The following is an 18501-nucleotide window of genomic DNA, read 5'->3' on the forward strand; positions in this document are numbered from 1 at the left end:
TGGGTCGGTGCGAATCTGAAAATGCAGGTGTTCAGCGGCGAGGGGGGGGTCTTCGGTGGAGGTGGTGACGCTGATGGAGTCTTTGAAGATGATGGCGACACCTCCTCCTACTTGGTTGGTGCGGTCTTTTCTGGAGATCTTGTAGCCTTCGGGGATGGCGGTAGCGATGTCTGGAGCAGAGGAGGCGTTCATCCATGTCTCCGTGATGAAGGCGACGTCCGGGGCTGTGGAGTCCAGGAGGTCCCAAAGTTCAACGGCGTGCTTGTGGACGGAACGAGCGTTGATCAGGATGCACTTGAGGTGGTTGATGGCGCGTGGGCTTGTGGTCGTGGTAGTTGCGTGGTGGAAGATGCGTTTGCAGGAGTTGCAGGCGAAGGGTCCATGGGTGCGTTTGGGGTGAGCTAGGAAGCAGGTTTTGGAGCGCCCTGGGTTGAGGGCGTGGAGGGTGGTGGGGTCGTAGCGGATCAGCGGGGCTTGGGGGAGCTGGGGACCAGGGGTCGTGGCGCTGGGCGCGGGCCAGGCGCGGACGGGCGCAGACGGGCTTGCCTCTGGCGCGCCTCCGGCGCGCCCGCTGCGCAGTCGCGCAGCGGCCGCCATAAGAGGTAGGAGGGGGGGGAGGGGTCAGCTGGGGGCGAATGGGAGCTGGGGGGCGGGGGCGTGCAGGAGGTCGCGGCGGGAAAGCGCGAGGGAGGGGGGGGACAGGTAGAGTGAGAGGAGCTGGGGGAGGGGGTTTAGGGTGGAGGAGGGTGAGTGTTAGGAGGTTTGGAGATTAGGGAGAGAGATAGGAGTAGGGTTGTGAAGATAGGGGAGGGGGGGTTGTAGAGGTGGGTGAGGGAGAGAGGTAGAGTGAGAGGATAGGGAGATAGGTAGTAGAGGGGGTGGCGGGAGGGGGGGAGAGATAGAGAAATAGATAGAGAAAATAGATAGAGAAGTCGATAGATAGGGAAATAGATAGATAGACAGATAGGTAGGTAGGAGGAGGTGGAGAGTGGGGGAGTTAGATAGTGAGATAGGGAGCTAGAGAGATAGGAAGATAGGAGGAGTGAGGGAGGTAGATAGCGAACGGGTTAGCTAGGGGTGAGAGAGGGGGAGGCGAGTGAGGGAGGGGGATGAGGAAGGAGCAGGAGGGCAGGCTCGGGGGAAGAAGACGGAGGAGGTAGAAGAGCCGAAGACAGGAGAACAGAAGACAGACAATCTGACACCACTTGCGAGTGAGTACGAGTACGAGCCGGTCACAGATTTGCACAGAACCCAGGCACAGTACCCTGGAAAACGAAGAAACTAAGATGTTGCATGGAGTCTGGGAGGTGAGGCATCGCTGGAGTCGGTGTGGCATTGGTTCCTTACTGCTTGCTACCTGGGAGGTGAGGCGTTTGTTCCTTACTGCTAGGCAGGGGAGGTGAGGCATTGGTTCCTTAGGGTTGCAGGGGAGGTGATGTGGCGTTGCTAGCTAGGCGCTGGTTCCTTAAGGCAAGGCGGGGTTGATGAATCCAGCAGGTGAAAGTGTGAGGCGTTGACTTTGTGGTGTCACAATCACACCAAGGGGCCACAGGTGCCGGAGCGGAGTCGGGTGTCATGGCTGTCGGTGATACACAATCGGAACTCACGCTGTGGCAGGACTTTGGAAGTACTGTGGCGGCATAGGGCCTGCGGCATCGGTCGCAGTTGTTGCACTCAGCAGGGGCCACGGCTCTGGTGCACGCATTGGTGCAGAGTCAGACAGCGGCACCAGTTCCGAAGACGCTCTGAAACCATTGTGCTTGTTTCTTCTTGGTTACACTAGAACTCTCTCTCAAGGGCCCAGGAACTGGATTTGGCACCACTTGGCAAGTCAGAACTCTCAGCATGAGAGTCCAGGTCCTGGCAGAAGAAGTCTTTGATGTCCCTAAGACTTCTTAACAGGAGGCAAGCTCAGTCCACGCCTTTGGAGAACCTTTGGAAGCAGGGTGTAGAAAGCAAAGTCCAGTCCTTTCACTCCCAGGACAGAAACAGCAAGCAGCAGGCCAGCACAGCAAAGCAACAGGCAGAGTGGCAGTCCCTCCTACAGCATCCAGCACTTCTTCCTGGCAGAATCTCCTCAGTCTAAAAAGATTCTAACTTTGTGAGGTCAGAGGTCCAATACTTATACCCATTTCTGCCTTTCAAGTAGACAAACTTTAAAAAAAAATCTTTGTAGTGCACAAGACCCTGCCTTTCCTGCCCTGGTCCCAGACACACTCCGGGGTGCTGGAGACTGCGTTGTGTAAGTACTGGCACAACCCTATTCAGGTGCAAGTGTCAGATCCTCCCACCACTCTAGCCCAGGAAGATCCTTCAGGATATGTCAGGATGACAGCTGACAGGTGCCTCAGCTCCATTTGTGTGACTGTCTAGAGTGAATTCACAAACAACCCAACTGTCATCCTGACACAGATGTGTATTCCACAGACATGCAGAGGTACAGAATGATTAGACAACAGAATGCCCACTTTCTAAAAGTGGCATTTTCAAACTTACAATTTAAAAATCAACTTCACCAAAAGATGTATTTTGAAATTGTGAGTTAAGAGACCTGAGACTCCATATTTCTATCTGCTCCCAATGGTAAATTGCACCTAAAAGATATTTCAAGGCAATCCTTATGTTATCCTATGGGAAAGATAGGCCTTGCAATAGTGAAAAACGAATTTAACAGTATTTCACTATCAGGACATGTAAAGCACACCAGTACATCTCCTACCTTTAAAATACACTGCACTCTGCACATGGGGCTGCCTTGGGCCTACCTTAGGGGTGACTTACATGTAATAAAAGGGAAGGTTTGGGCAGCAGCGGCTCCCTCGTTATGCCCCCTCTACCCCCCGCCAGCAGCAGCTGCAAATCTTGAAAAATAAAACCCTAATAAAGCATGTTTATTATGGTTTTATTTTTCAAAGGGACGGGCCATGGGGGATGACAGGCAGGGAGAGGGAGTGATGTGCACTCCCCTCAGTGTGCATGTAGGTTTGGCTGGCCGTCTCTGTGGTTCCAAACCGGCATGCGCACTGAGCTCTCTCCAACCAGAGCTGTGTTGCTGGGTTGGAGACAGCAAGCACAGGCTCCCAGTGTGCCTGGGAGAGCAAAGCTAGGGTGCTTAGCCCAATCCTGATGCTGCGGTCATGCTGCTAGCAGTGTGAGAGCAGTGTTGGGATTGGCTGCAGGGCAGGCTGTGCCTTCAGTGAGTGGAGCCAGAAGATCGGCAATGTTGTGGGCGTCAGGTACGTTTTTTTAAAATTTATTTTTTGTTGTCTTTTTGTTTTGTGACCCCCCCACTTTGCCCCGACAGAAGCCGGCCCTGGGTTTGGGCCTGGTAAGTGGGTGCACTTGCAAGGTCCAAGTTGTCAGTTTAAGTCTGCACATACAGACTCTGTAGTGGCAGGTCTGAGACATGCTTAGAGGGCTACTCATGTGGGTGGCACAATCAGTGTTGCAGGCCCACTAGTAGCAGTTGATTTACAGGCCCTGGACAAGCATAATGCCCTTCGCCAGGGACTTACTAGTAAATCAAATATGCCAATCATGGATAAACCAATCACCAATACAAATCGGACAGGGAAGACTTGCACTTCAGCACTGGTCAGCAGTGGTAAAGTGTCCAGAGTCCTAAAGCCAACAAAAATTAAATGCAGCACACAGTCAAAAACAGGAGGTCAGAGGCAAAATGTTTGGGGATAACCCTGCACAAAGGGCCATTTCCAACAATGTGTATTTTGTTACAGGAAAAACTACCATCATTCATAGTAAAGTTGGCCCATGCCGGAAGTGGACTGACTCACTATCACATGCTGTGTGCTGCAACAGGTGGAACTGAAATATGAATGACACAATAACAGACTAATGGATGAAGAGGACTGGCTGAAAGCCTCAATAATTTAGCATAGTATGCATGTTTAATTTTAGTAAAATTGAAAGGTCTTGGATAATTTCAGACCTAATATTCGCTTTCCTTGGCACTAGTTTGTCATGACCTGAGGTTTTCCTTTAATTGGAAAGTGAAATGTGCACAATATTATTCATTCAGCATCTCCACCTTGTTCAGTAGTATTTTTTCAACAAAGAGAGGCGGTGCTGATAGACTGCCTCGCTCCAGGTAGTGTACGTGAGAGCGCTGGGGTATTTTTTCAGCCTGACTGAAACGCCAGTATTATGTTCTAAGCTTTGAGTTTAAGACACTGTGGTACAATGCCTTCCCCATTAGCAAATCTGAAATGAAGATTAAGCTGGTAGATTGTTGTAGTTGGAAGCGAACTTGAAGTAAATAATTCCAAATAAAATTCTGGGAACAGAGCAGAACTTGTGGCAAGACACCAACCTCAACAACAACAGCTGATTGTTTTAAGCCCGAGCTGCAACATTAGGAAATGAGTTTGCAATAACTATGTTTGCAGGCCAATCACTTAGGCATGCTAAGTTCCTAGAATATAAAAATAAATACTGCTGGCATGACATAAATCATAGCCTGTCACTGCATCCAGAGGAGTCATAAAGGATTATGTATTTTCCTCTTATTCCGAGCTTTTTATTGTGCCCTTAATGTGCGGGAGTTCTCATCCCGCAGGAATGCCCGCAATCGCTGGCAAACATCTGTGCCACGAGCCGCATTAGCATTGGATACAAGGGCGCTTTCCTTCCACTGCACGGATGGCTTCCTCCATCAGGAGCCGAGTGAAGCGCCTGGCGCGTACAAGTATGGGGGATTCCCCCTAATTTAGCAAAGATGTGAGGTGCCGCGTTTCCGCAAGGGCCTGGGTGCGTCATCGTTTGCTCTGGTGATTGATGTCTGAGCTGTGTGCCCACCATGCTCCGTGCACGTGCAATTTACCCATTGATTAGATGCACCAACCAAAGAACTGTGTTCTGAGGGTTAAAGAAACACACGCGCGCGATAGTGTGCACAAGAATAGAAATATTCTCCCCGCGTCATACGCACGCCACCCCGCGTGGTGTGCAAGTGAGCATGGCGAAGGCTTCCTCTTTCATGCCAGTTGATTGCCATTCCACTAAAGTAATGAAGGAGATCCGTGCCCGAGGGAGCCATTTGCTTGCGAGTTCCGCGATTGATTTGGCGGTGACGTAAGTCCATGTTTGACCAACCAGCTGTGAAAACCTTGATTATTTCAAAAGTAGAAAAATATGCACAGTATTAATTTTATTTTATCTGATTATGGTTCTTGTAAAGTGCTACTTATATGTACCACATGTTTTCTTGGCGCTTAAGAATTGCTAAAGCTAGAAGGAAGAGCCGTACAGGAAAGACACCCCTTAAGAGAAAAGATCAGTGTTGGTGGCCTTTCTGCAGGTCTAGAAAATGTTGAATTTGTCTAAAGTACAATAGTAGCTGACTGCGGAATGTAGTGACAAGGAACTTAAAGGAGCTCTCCATTCGAGCTTCCTCTATTGAATGCATTGCAAGCAGGAGCCACTTGAGACGAAGAGCGTGAGTTTAAAGTTCTAATGCGTGTGCCAGGCTGCACTGTTGTAGTTGGTAGTAATCTTTATTTCCATCTGAAATGAAGCCGTGCTTCCAAAAAGGGGTTAATGTATGCGATAGTCACTTAGATTGTTTTAACACACCTGTTGGCTTCTTCATGGAACCATTGGAGGGTGTATTATTCATTAATGCTTAGTATGCAGCCGGAAAGTGGGTCAATTAAATGCAGTGAGGAAGTGTGCTCCCTGAATATCGAACGAAGAGCATCGATGGGACAGAATATCGAGGGCAGAATATCGGAAATATGCGTACCTCCCTGGTACAGATATCTTCAAGATACGTCGTTGTGGACTTATGAATAGTAAATGTATGCTTCCCTCTATCTTTCATTATTTTGGCCCTCAGGATTCTGCTCTAGATATTAGTATGCCACAATATTGGTGGTGCCAATATTCAGTAATAAAATCCACTGAAGATTCACAGATTGTTAGTGATTCACATTTATTATTCCGGCAAAGACTGTTTATTATCTCGTGCCTTGACCATTTTGGTCAAAATATAAAGTCTGAACTTAGCGTGATTAGTGTTCATTGTTCATTCAGCTGCAACGCTAGGGGCCAGATGTAGCAAAGATTTTTACCCATTCTGTGTCTATGGGAAAAAGTGTTCCTACATATGGCCCTAGGTCTCTACTTTTTTGTTGCATCCTGGTTATTTTTAGGTGAGTGCCCAAGCTCTTTGAGTTGTTGTAAGTATTGTGGGCTTTTAACCACGCCCACCGTACGCCCATCACTTTCAATCGTTCGTGGGCTTGTCTTTCAAAAATCCTTTGTTATCATTGGTAAATGCTTCATGTTTGTCCCTCCTTGGGGTGGTTTTGTTCCATCTTCAATACCAACCCTGTTACATGGATAATTGCAAGTTTGCTGATACGTTTGACTTTGAGCAAACTTCTCTTTACTTTTGTGTCTCTCCTTCGCGCTCATGGCAGTTGTGTCGCTTTGAATTGGGTCGCTTATGTCAACTGTTTTATTTTTTATTTTCAATTTATGTGGCAAGAAAAGTCCAGTTAGGAATTGTTAGACCTGACAGCCTTAGGGTGGTCACTCCTAACTTTTTGCCTGCCTCCCTCCACTTTTTAGATACTGTCTTTGCTGGTTTTAAGACTCTGCACACTTTACCGCTGCTAACCAGTGCTAAAGTGCATATGCTCTCTGCCTTTAAACATGGTAACATTGGATCATACCCAATTGGACTATTTAGTTTACTTATAAGTCCCTAGTAGAGTGCACTATATGTGTCTAGGGCCTGTAGATTAAATGCTACTAGTGGGCCTGCAGCACTGATCGTGCCACCCACTTAAGTAGCCCCTTAACCTTGTATCAGGCCTGCCATTGCAAGGCCTGGGTGTGCAGTTTCACTGCCAATTCAACATGGCACTTAGAAGTACTTGCCTAGCCTAAAACTTCCCTTTTTCTACATATACGACACCTCTAAGGAATGTCCTCGGCAACCTATAGGGCATGGTGCTGTGTAGGCAAAAGGCAGGGCATGTACCTGTGTAGTTTACATGTCCTGGTAGTGTAAAACTCCTAAATTCGTTTTTACACTGCTGTGAGGCCTGCTCCCTTCATAGGCTTACATTGGGGCTGCCCTCATACATTATTTGAGTGGTAGCTGCTGATCTGAAAGGAGTAGGAAGGTCATATTTAGTATGGCCAGAATGGAGATACAAAATCCTGCTGACTGGTGAAGTTGTATTTAATATTACTATTTTAGAAATGCCACTTTTAGAAAGTGCGCATTTCTCTGCACTTAAATCTTTCTGTGCCTTACAATCCACGTCTGGCTGGGTTTAATTGACAGCTCCCTTGTGCATTCACTGAGACACACCCCAAACACATGATACTCAGCCTCACTTGCAGACATCTGCATTTTGAATGGGTCTTCCTGGGCTGGGAGGGTGGAGGGCCTGACAATTGCATGTCAAAGGACAGTAGCCTGCCCTTACACAGAGGACTGCCACACCCCCTACAGGGACCCTGGCAGACAGGTTTGAACTGAAAGGGGACCTTGTGTACTTCTAAGTCACTCTTTGAATTCTCCCCCACTTCAAAGGCACATTTGGGTATTTAAACAGGGCCTCTGCCCCTACCAACTCAGACACTTCCTGGAGAAGAAACTTGAACCAGAACCTGCATCCTGCCAAGAAGAACTGCCTGGCTGCCCAAAGGACTCACCTGTTTGCTTTCTGTGAAGGACTGCTGCCTTGCTGTTGTCCTGCTGCTTGCTGCTCTCTGGCTGTGGTGAAAAAGTGCTCTCCAAGGGCTTGGCTAGAGCTTGCCTCCTGTTCCGTAAAGTCTCAGGACCAAAAAGACTTAATCTCTACAAGAAGGCGAAATTCGACGCACAGCCTACCAGAAACAATGCACAGCCTGCACTGCGGTGCAAATTTCACTGCATGCCGAACCGGAATGACGCAGCCCGACTTCGCATTGAGAAGATCTACGCAGCGCCAGTGTAGCGACCGGAAATTCGATGCACGGCCCACCAGATCGACGCACAGCCGAGCCGGAATGACGCAGCCCGACTTCCAGAGAAGAATCAACGCAGCGCCTGCTGTGCGGTAGAAAATTTGACGCAATGCCCACCGAATCGATGCAGCTCTTGTGACTTCGTCCTGCTAGTGCAGGAAATCCACGCATCGTCCCCCGGGCGTCCGAAATCCCCGCAACCCGAAGAGGATCCATGACCGAGCACCGGAAATCAACGCACAGCTGTCCCTGTGTGGAAACTAAATGACGCATTGCCGTGTGCGGACCAAGAAATCAACGCACACCCCCTTTGTTTCCACGCACCTCCTCCTCTTTGGTTCTTTGCGGAGATTTTGCACGCGAACCAGGTACTTTGTGCTTCAAAGAGACATTTATTGCTTTTAAAAGACTTAAGACACTTTATACCACTTTTACAGTGGTATCTCAACATGTACTTATTGCATTTTAATTGTTTTGACCTGCATCTTATCAGTAAATATTATATGTTTTTCTAAATACTGTGTGGTGTATTTTTGTGGTGCTATATTGTGTTAGTGTCTAATTTATTGCACAAATACTTTACACATTGCCTTCTAAGTTAAACCTGACTGCTCAGTGCCAAGCTACCAGAAGGGGGGGCAGAGGATAATTTGGATTGTCTGTGACTTACCCTGACTAGAGTGAGGGTCCTTGCTTGGACAGGGGGTAACTTGACTGCCAACCAAAGACCACATTTCTAACAGGAATTTACACCGCCAATAGCTTTTACTCGAGCAAACGTGAGACCCATTGCATTGCAAATGCTGGTTGTTTTAGAGGGCATGGTGAAGGTGAAGAATTGGAGATAGCCCATTGCTCAGAGCAAAGCTTGAAGCAGTGTGTGTGTTGCCATTGTAGGGCAAGGCAGACTCAAATATTCTCAGGTATATGATCAACATTCATTTCTTGATGAAGGAGAAAATGACTTTACAAAAATGGAGGGAGGAGAGCTGCAATTGAGTAAACTTAGGTCTAGATTTGCTGGGAGTGTATGGACTCTCACATACTGCTGCACAATTTTGCAGTGCACCTGCAAGGGTTTGTAATGGTAAGTAAACTGAGACCATGCTTTTTGCTACTTTATATTACGTGAGCACTCACACAATTCATTGGTATGCAACCCCCATTAAAAGGCTAGCACACACAATTCATTGGTATGCAACCCCCAATAAAAGGCTAGAATATAGCAGAAACATGGAGCGGCACAACCAGAAAACTGGAAGACAAAAATGAGAATGCAGTTTCCACTCTCAGAGGGCTTTACTGTGATTATTGTACACTGCACATCTATAGCTCATAGTTGTGGAATTATGCTCTTAGGAATGTTCTATGTTTCATGCATACACAAGGAAACCAGCATGAACGTTCAGTGTAGCTCCAACTGAGATAATGGGCCCTGCCTTTCGACTTTTGTAGATAAAGGTAAACTATTCTTGCAAGCTATTCAGGCATGATATTTCAACCATAAGCCGATATTTGGTCAGTTTAGGATGGATCATTCTCAGAAAGTCATATACAGAGTTCATATACAATGTGTTGAAGAAGATCCAATGTATATAAATATGAAAATGTTTTTCTAATTACAGGCTATGGTATCATTTCGGAAGCACAGTGTGTATCTGAAGACGGAGTCACAAATGCAACAGAAGAAAATGGATTTTTCCAAAATGGCGCCTTTGACAATTGTTTGACCCACATTCCTTCCATTTACAATGATACCTAAAATTTGCATAATTGCCCTCTTTTGTTAAAAAAAATGAACTGTAATCAAGACATATCACCAACAGTGATGCGCAAGTACATATACTGTATCCATTGTGTATTCCCATATGAATTCCTAAGAAAACAAGCACCTCACATTTACCGATAATGTTTTATATTCAAGACTATATAAGTGAAATGTTGGATTTTTTTTTAACTTTGCTTTGGCACTTTGAATCTGATGCTTTAAGTGTATTAAACATCTAAGAAACCTTCTCGTATATGTTCAAAAGATAAATTGTAAATGTAACTTATATGGAAGAAACCTCTAAAGATCTTTTCCTGCCTGAAAAGTATGCTATATATATATGAGAATGTCTACATGTACAATCAACTGTTTTTACCTGTACTGCACTTGACGTTTTATATCATTTGTTTTTGATGTTGTTTTATTATTTTATATCGCTGACCTCATGTATATAAATGTACAGAACTCTTCTCTATTTTATCAGTCGTTTTTTGTATTTTCAATTTTGCAAGAAAATATTAAAAACTGGAAAGTAATGCGGGATTATTTAATATACTTAAATGCCTTGTTTTTGGTGGTCAAAACAAAGAGTTGCATTGTAAAAGTTGCTAAGCGTTAATATGCTGTCCTTGTTATAGTACATTAAGGAATTCACATGAAGGACCACACCACTCCCTTTCAAGGAACACATAAGTTTGCCAAAAGCTCCGACGGCTTGTGCTCCGCTAGGGTCAAGTTTTTTTTGGCCCATGACATATTCCAGTTGAAACCTGTCGGTAATCATGTAAGCAATCAATGACAATAGATTTCAGGTTACTTGCTTTGGTCGGGGTAAAGTTACATATTATTGCCCACTGGGAGGCCCAAAACTCTTAATGGTGCAGAAATTGTGGCTCCTACTAATTACTGCACCCCACAGTATGGCAAATTACAGGTGTGCAATCACTACTCCAGTCAATACAGTTAGAATGAGGGCTTTAGTCAGTGCCACTGGAATTAGGTGGCAGGGGAAGAGGACCAAATTATGCGGCAGGATTGACTGAGTTATGCAGCAAGAAAAGGTATATTATTTGACAGAATGTGATATTGTTAGTTTATTGTTTTGTCATTTGCGTTGTCTGGACAAATGTTCCAACCCAATAATTTAATTTTAACACTCAAATACAGTAATAAGGTATTGAAAAGTGAGCAGTCAACCTTTGCAGAAAGTTTTCCACTGTGACCCAACATATGCTGGCAACCTTTGAACTGTCTGGGCTAGAAACAATGTTGTTCAACTCTGTTGATTATGCAGAAGATGATGGGTTATGTGGCTAGCACAGCAAATCTATATTAATGTGGAAAACGCCACAGTCACAGAAGTGCATACTTCCAATGGCCATGGTTTTAGTGAGTTTTCAAAAGTTGTTTTAGGGTTCCTCTAAGTTATGAAGACGGATCATGATTAAAATCTGGCCTAGTGTCGAAAGTGGTACCTTTGGGAACAGAAGATTTGAGCAGTCACCTAAGTATCCCAAAATTGTGCTACCTTAGGCAAATGATTTTCTCTTTCAGTGCCCTACTCACCTTTTAACAACATTAGGAGCTTTTAAAAACAGTAGCACCTCAATATTAAGTGTTAGAGGGTGACGGTAATACGATCCTCCCCAATTTAAAACAAATGTATGGTATGCTTATTGACCCAGCCCCTAGCCATGCAGGTTATGTGTTAAGCCCACTCTTTTTAATTGATGCCATGAGCACATCCCTTCAGAAGGGCCCGCACTCAAACACTCAACTTTTCAGTGTCTGAGCTCTGGTCTGATCAAAACATTTTTGATTTGAGGTTCTAATCTTGTTCTGGTTATTTCATTTGAGGGGGAAATTTAGACTCACAAAGATCCTGGAGCCAGGCTCAATTTTGTCACTTTGAAAAAGGAAACTCAGAGGAAAAAGTAGAGGCTTCTAAAGCAATTACATATCTGTAAGAAAGAGAGTTGTTAATTGGGGCAGATTGAAGTCCGCCATAATTAATAAAGTCAGTAACCTATTAGGACCAGTCAAAGGTTTCAGTAACTTGAATCTTAGCTCAGCTGCTGGTAGCTATGGCACAGATCAGACAAGTTTAACTAAAAGAAAATATGTAAAGCATTTAGAAGTAGCAAACACTTAAAAAGTCAAAAGTTCAACATAATAAAAATCTCACTCCAATTTATAAACTTTGAGAAAGGGTTACTTAATAAGCAAAATGACCCCAAAAAGACAAAAAATGCAGTGGGAGGGCCCAGAGATATGGATTTTTGAAAAGGTAAGGCGAAAAAGTGCTAAGAAAAATAAAACAACCAATGCAAGTCAATGGTCATGGAATACCAGGTATATTTTCAGGCTAGCCGTGATGGAGCTGTGTCAAGCAAGTGAATTGGTCACAATGAAAGTCTGGAAGTCACGAAGGTGAAAACGTTTCTAATTCTCACTTCAAAACAAGGCTTTGTCACTTTTTGAGAGAAAAAGTCAGCTCTGAGTGGGTCGCTGCTGGATCTGTAGCTGCTGCCATGGACATGAAGGCCTGATGCCCAAAGCTTGCTGCCTCTGGTGTTCTGGAGATGTAAAGATTTCGCAATGAAAATTTGCAAATCCTCAACACAGACTGGGACTTAATAGTTTTTTTAAATATGCGGGGACCTTTGAGCATGGCGGATGTGAAATCCAACCCAACACAGTGGATCTGCCTCCAGGGGCGGCTCGTGGGAGGGAAAAGGAGCGGGGCAGCGTGGCGTGTGGCGGGGGAACCAAAAAAAAATAATCTTACCTCTTTGTGGCACCGCCGCACCGCTCCATCGGCTCCTCTATTGCAGGCTGCAGCCACAGGCTCCAAGCCTGCCCTGCTGCCAATCCTGACGCTGCTCAGAGCAGCATTAGGATTGGTTGGGAGTGCCCAGCCAGGGCGCTCCCAACGCAGACTGGAAGCCTGTGCATGCTCTCTCCAGCCCAGCAACGTGGTTGCTGGGCTGCAGAGAGCCTACTGCGCATGTGCGTTTGGCCGGCCTGAGACGGCAGGCCAAACACACATGCGCTCTGAGGGGGAGTGCTTTGCACTCTCCCTCTGTCCCTGTCACGCCCATGGCCCGCCCCTTTTATAGTAGAAACATAATAAACAGAGTTTATTATGTTTCTACTATAAAAGTTTTGCAGCTGCTTGTGGGGGAAGAGGGGTGACGCTCCTCCGCCATAGCGGAGGAGCAGTCCCTGTCTGGCTCTTAGATACCTTTTCTGGTGGGTCCCTCTGAAGCTCTGGAGGAAAAGTTTTCAAAGGTTTCCAAAATTTTTTCCTGGTCCCCAAACAACCACAGGATTACTTTTCTTCTGAAGGAGGACTTCAGGGGAGGTACTTAAAAATTCCCAGTGTGTCAGGCAGAGGCCAACAGCAGGGTCCAGTCCAGGTCCATTTGCTACTGGTCAGCTTTTAACTTCAAGAAAAAAAAGTCTCTTGCAGCTTTTTGTTTCCTTATAACCACAAAGGAATACAGCCAACTGACAGCTGTAGTCAACTTCTTTGTCCTGGGTACAAATGGGAGTATGTCCAGCCCTTCAGGTCTCCTAACAGGTCTCAAAAAGTAAGTACAGTCCTTCTTCTGTTTTCCACAGGTCAAGAAAGTGTTCTGAGCATGGTGCCTAGGATGCCACTTTTATGATTGGTTCCATGCAGTAGGTGGAGCTGATTCCTGCTTCTTTCCTAACCGGTGGGGTAAAAGTTCCCAGGGCAACCTAATCCACTTTTGTAGCATTTTCTGTTTGCCCTACTGCAAACAATCTCACGATGCACCTTCTCTCATAATCCACTCCATTTGCGGTGCCTATCCAAAGGTTTGACCACGATAATTAACAATCCCTTCCTCTGTGGTCACTCAAAATCTGTTCTGGAGAAAGCTTTCCTCCCACTGTGTTTGGTGCCAGTCTGACTAGGGGAACAAAGGCTGTGGCCTTTCCTGATGTCACCGTATACTTACTTGAGATATGACAGGCCTCGTTGAAGTTAATTAAGTTCCTGGGCCAAGCCAACTGGTCTTCCTGCCATTTGAAGAAAAACACCTCCCCATAGCCAGACCATTGTTGCTGTCTGAGAGCAGATTTCACTTGAATGGCAGCTACCGGAGAGCTAATTTAAATTAGCCTCTAAGAGCTTCAGACAGGTACATTTCCAAAAGTTACATTTCCTAAATGTTTATTAAAAATCTACCTTCACCATTGAATTGAAGGGTGGTTAAATTATCTAGCTGACCTCACACCAGAGACACAGATAACATTTTAATCTGTACTTTACTTATAAGCTAGCCAGGGCCTTCCACAGTGAAAATAGCTTTTGAGGGCTTGTCAGCTGCAGGGTCATGGTGACATTACATTTGAACATGTCTCATATTTAGATACTATGCACCCTCCCTTATGGGTTACAAGGCCTGTATAGGGGTAACTTATTAATATTTAAAAGGAAGTTTTCCCCCCTGTCAAAAGGTTTATTTCTCAGATCAGGCCACAGGTTTAAACTGCAACAGTCAGGCTATAATGGAAGACCATGATTTCCTTGTCAAGATAGTGGAAAGCACAGTAAGTGCTGCAGTCCAGTGTTGACATTTCATTTTCTATGTTTTGCATCATACACGATGCCTCCTAAGAAAGTTAAATTAGCCAATCAGGGATTAGAGTAGCCAAACTCTGTGTTTTAGGGATCGAAGCACATTCACTATGCACTGGACAGCTCTGCTCCACTGCAGCGTCATTTTCTCACAGTATATCTCCTTTTGAATACACACATTAAACAAGACACAAAGGTTAATCCTTAACACTTTCTTTGAATAGCCAATTGAAACACACCTTTGAAAACCCTGTCTGCCTATAGAGATTGCTCTGCCATTCCTGTGCATGTCCTATTTTTAACGGTTCAACAACATTTATCTAAAAACATTTCACCGTCGGTCATTGTTAAAGGTTGTTTCTGGTGTATGGCTCCATAAACATCAGGCATTACCAGAACAGTACAAGACCTCCCTGTATTCTTTCCCACATTGGAGGCATGGTTCATGGATTCTTAGGCATGTTAGGCTTAGACCCTGAGAAGAGAATGGTCACAGTTAATGGTCTCCTGGAAAGCAGTGCAAAAAAGCACCAGAAAGAAAAGGCCACAATGTGCACAAAACCTGTGTGCCGATCCATTTTATAAGTGTAGCTTTCCTTATAGGCTTTTTGTTGACCATCTTCACAGAATCAAGTTAGTGAAGTTGGATGAGGAACTTCATACTACACATGCTGGACTGTAGTTACTGAGGAAAAGACAATACGACCTGATTTAGAGTTTGGCAGATGGGTTACAGATATACCGTCCGCCATATTACGAGTTCCATAGGATAAAATGGAATAGTAATAGGGTGGACGGGATATTTGTCACGTTTGTGATGGAGTAACCCCATCCACCAAACTCTAATCAGGCCTAAAGTCTTAGAATGAAATGGCAAGGCAGGAACAAGTAAGTCTGGTAAGCTGAGATCATTTCGCAATAACATGATACATTGGCTAACAAGAACTGAATCAAACTCTTTAAACTTATTTGTTCAACAGACGAAATAGGTGCAGTTGTAATGAGCTACAACCTCACACTGACTCATATAGCACTGACATCAAGTGACATGTTTTAAAGGATTCAGGATGGGTTGGGATTGTTCCTTGTTTGTTAATTGTCAAACTAGCCAAAGTTTAGGCAGCAAATAATTGCAGGTTTACCCTAAGCACCATCTTCCATTGGCGTGCACACCCATTCAGTTTGGTGACAGGACCGTAAGCACCACTTCTGCAAATGCCCCCTAAAAGCCCAAAGTTATGAGCACGTTTCAGCAACACCATGGGGCAGATTTAAGAGCCCCTTGCACCACGTTAGCATCATGTTTTTAAGCAAATGTGGCCCAATGAGACCAAAATCGCAGTGCCAAATTTACAAAGTGCTGCAATGCATGCCTTGTGCCACTTTGTAACCCTTTGAACTACATCATGCCTGCGCCAGGCATAATGTATGCAAAGGGGGCGTTCTCCTGTTAGGGAGGCTGAGAAAATGGTGCACAGAAATCTAAGAGATTTCTTTGCGTCATTTTTTTCTGCATTTTTAAAGCCTGCTCAGAGCAGGCGTTACAAGGAGGCACCATTGTTTACAATGGACCTCAATGTGTTTTGCAGGATTAGCAACAACATTTTTTACGCTAATCCTGCAAAGCTCCAAACTAGCCTAAAAATTCTGATGCTAGTCCTCTAACTACCGATATGGTACTCCATATCTTCGATATGGCACACACATAGTGGCGTTAGTGGGGGTGCTAAGGGCCAATTTTCTTAAATTTGGCCCTATGAGTGCAAGCACTGAGAATCGATAGAGTTTGTCCACACACACAAACACTCATACAGGCAGGCTACACAGACCACATCATCTGACATCCTAATTTAAGAGTGGCAGGCACATCGAAGTCGAAAACGACCACCTGGGAAAGATAAACCTAGTGATGGTGCACCGTGTCACTGAAAGTGTACTAACAAACGGAGAAGCAGATAAGGGGTGTGGCCTTAAAGTGTAGCTGGAGGCGGGCCGTTTGATACAACAAAGAATATGTTACACCAGACAACCATAAAAAGTAGTCAACACATTTTACTTGAGTTATGCTGATTTCTGTTCATAAATGTATTTATTTGTTCTCTCTTACATGGTACTAGAAGCAGCAATCAAATATTTCAAAAGCAGTTAACAATGAACTTGTATACCACCTTCTCCGACTTCACAGCCAAGTCCCGGAACGCCCTCCCCTTCCACCTTCGCACAGCACCCTCGTGGACAAACTTCAGGAAGGAGCTCAAACCATGGCTTTTCAAGCAACACAGGAGCACAGCGGCTGGATACCCACTCGGTTGACAAGCAGCGATCTACAAATACAGTTTGATACAATAGCCATTATAGTCAAAAGAAAAGAAGTTTCACATGTAATACTTGATTCATCTTTCCCCGCCAGTTGCTCCCAATCTTGAAACGTATAGTGAGAATAATTGCAACACAAATGTAAAAAATACATTGATGCAAACGCCTGAGGAATCATGTTATAGAATTTGTTGGCTTAAGAGAAGTTCACATAAACCATAAAAATAAACGAGTCCTGCAGATGTTAAGGCTCATCCAAAAAGTCAATTTATATTGTCCATGATTGCACTCGTGTGAAATATTTATGTCTCCTTAAGTGCAAAAAATACTCCCTAGCTGTCAAATTTTGACATTCTACATTCCGACCTTGCAATGTGGAAGAGTGAAGTCTTTATCAACACTTGAATCGTTATATGTAATCATTCCTATTATAAGAAAAAAACCTATACATTATTACAGCTAATTGGGAACAATGTGGAATCTCATTTATTAACTGAAAAATTGTGTCATGTTCGAGATAATGGTGGTCATTCTGACCCTGGCGGTCTTTGACCGCCAGGGCGGAGGACCGCGGGAGCACCGCCGACAGGCCGGCGGTGCTCCAATGGGGATTCCGACCGCGGCGGTAAAGCCGCGGTCGGACCGGCACCACTGGCGGGGTCCCGCCAGTGTACCGCGGCCCCATTGAATCCTCCGCGGCGGCGCAGCTTGCTGCACCGCCGCGGGGATTCCGACCCCCCCTACCGCCATCCAGATCCCGGCGGTCGGACCGCCGAGATCCGGATGGCGGTAGGGGGGGTCGCGGGGCCCCTGGGGGCCCCTGCAGTGCCCATGCCACTGGCATGGGCATTGCAGGGGCCCCAGTAAGAGGGCCCCTACATGTATTTCACTGTCTGCTGCGCAGACAGTGAAATACGCGACGGGTGCAACTGCACCCGTCGCACAGCTTCCACTCCGCCGGCTCGATTCCGAGCCGGCTTCATCGTGGAAGCCTCTTTCCCGCTGGGCTGGCTGGCGGTCTGAAGGCGACCGCCCGCCAGCCCAGCGGGAAAGTCAGAATTACCGCCGCGGTCTTTCGACCGCGGAACGGTAACCTGACGGCGGGACTTTGGCGGGCGGCCTCCGCCGCCCGCCAAGGTCAGAATGAGGGCCAATGTCTTTGCCAATGGATAGGTGTATAAAGGTTAAGTGGAAAAATCATGGCCGTGTTGCCATCATGCTTTTGGAGCCTCTGATTTGGATTCTGCGAAAACAATTAAAGGGCTTTTTAGGAGGCTTAGGGTGTCCAGACAATGTGTTGGTGCTTTTTACAATTAAAGGGCCAATAGATGGACCGGGCAGTGTATAAGTCCCAAAGGATGAATGTCCCATGCATTGAGACCCATATTTGCAAACAGCCAGACTGCAGGGCCATTTCTACAAGGCCACGCAAAGCCACTTTGCGTGGCTTTACATGGCCTTGTAGATATGGAGTTGCCTTACTTTGCGTCAGGGAGGTATTCCATGGGTTATGAAGCAATCCACCTCAACACCCATGGATTTTGAAGCACTCCTAGATTTACAAGCTTTTTTAAAACCTGGGAATGCATCAAAAGCCTATGCCTCCCAGGCATTCCGCATAGGGATGACTCAATGGGGAGAAAAAAACATTATTTCTCCCCATTGTTTCCATTTTGCAGCACACATAGAAAAAGAAAACACCTCTTATGAATGTTGTTGTGCAGGAAAGTGTTCCTTTCTGCACAAAAACAATCATCCATGCACCACTGGCACCCTTGCACAATGGTGCAAGGATGCCTGTGTTGGCGCATGGCAGCAATTTGTG

The 18501-nt window shown here is 45.6% G+C and overlaps 1 protein-coding gene across 2 annotated transcripts in view; it reads left to right on the top strand.

Annotated features, from left to right (window-relative positions):
- GLIS1 (GLIS family zinc finger 1) overlaps positions 1 to 10228 on the top strand; it is a 1044855-nt gene extending 1034627 nt beyond the window's left edge. For both annotated transcript variants that reach the window (XM_069232645.1, XM_069232646.1), the window contains exon 11: positions 9609 to 10228. In XM_069232645.1, the coding sequence (XP_069088746.1) occupies positions 9609 to 9745 (137 nt within the window). In that variant the 3' untranslated portion in view covers positions 9746 to 10228. The remainder of the gene's footprint in view (positions 1 to 9608) is intronic.
- The last annotated feature ends 8273 nt before the right edge of the window (positions 10229 to 18501 follow it).

The sequence above is a fragment of the Pleurodeles waltl genome, chromosome 4_2, assembly GCF_031143425.1.
Source record: "Pleurodeles waltl isolate 20211129_DDA chromosome 4_2, aPleWal1.hap1.20221129, whole genome shotgun sequence".
Taxonomy (NCBI): Eukaryota; Metazoa; Chordata; class Amphibia; order Caudata; family Salamandridae; genus Pleurodeles; species Pleurodeles waltl.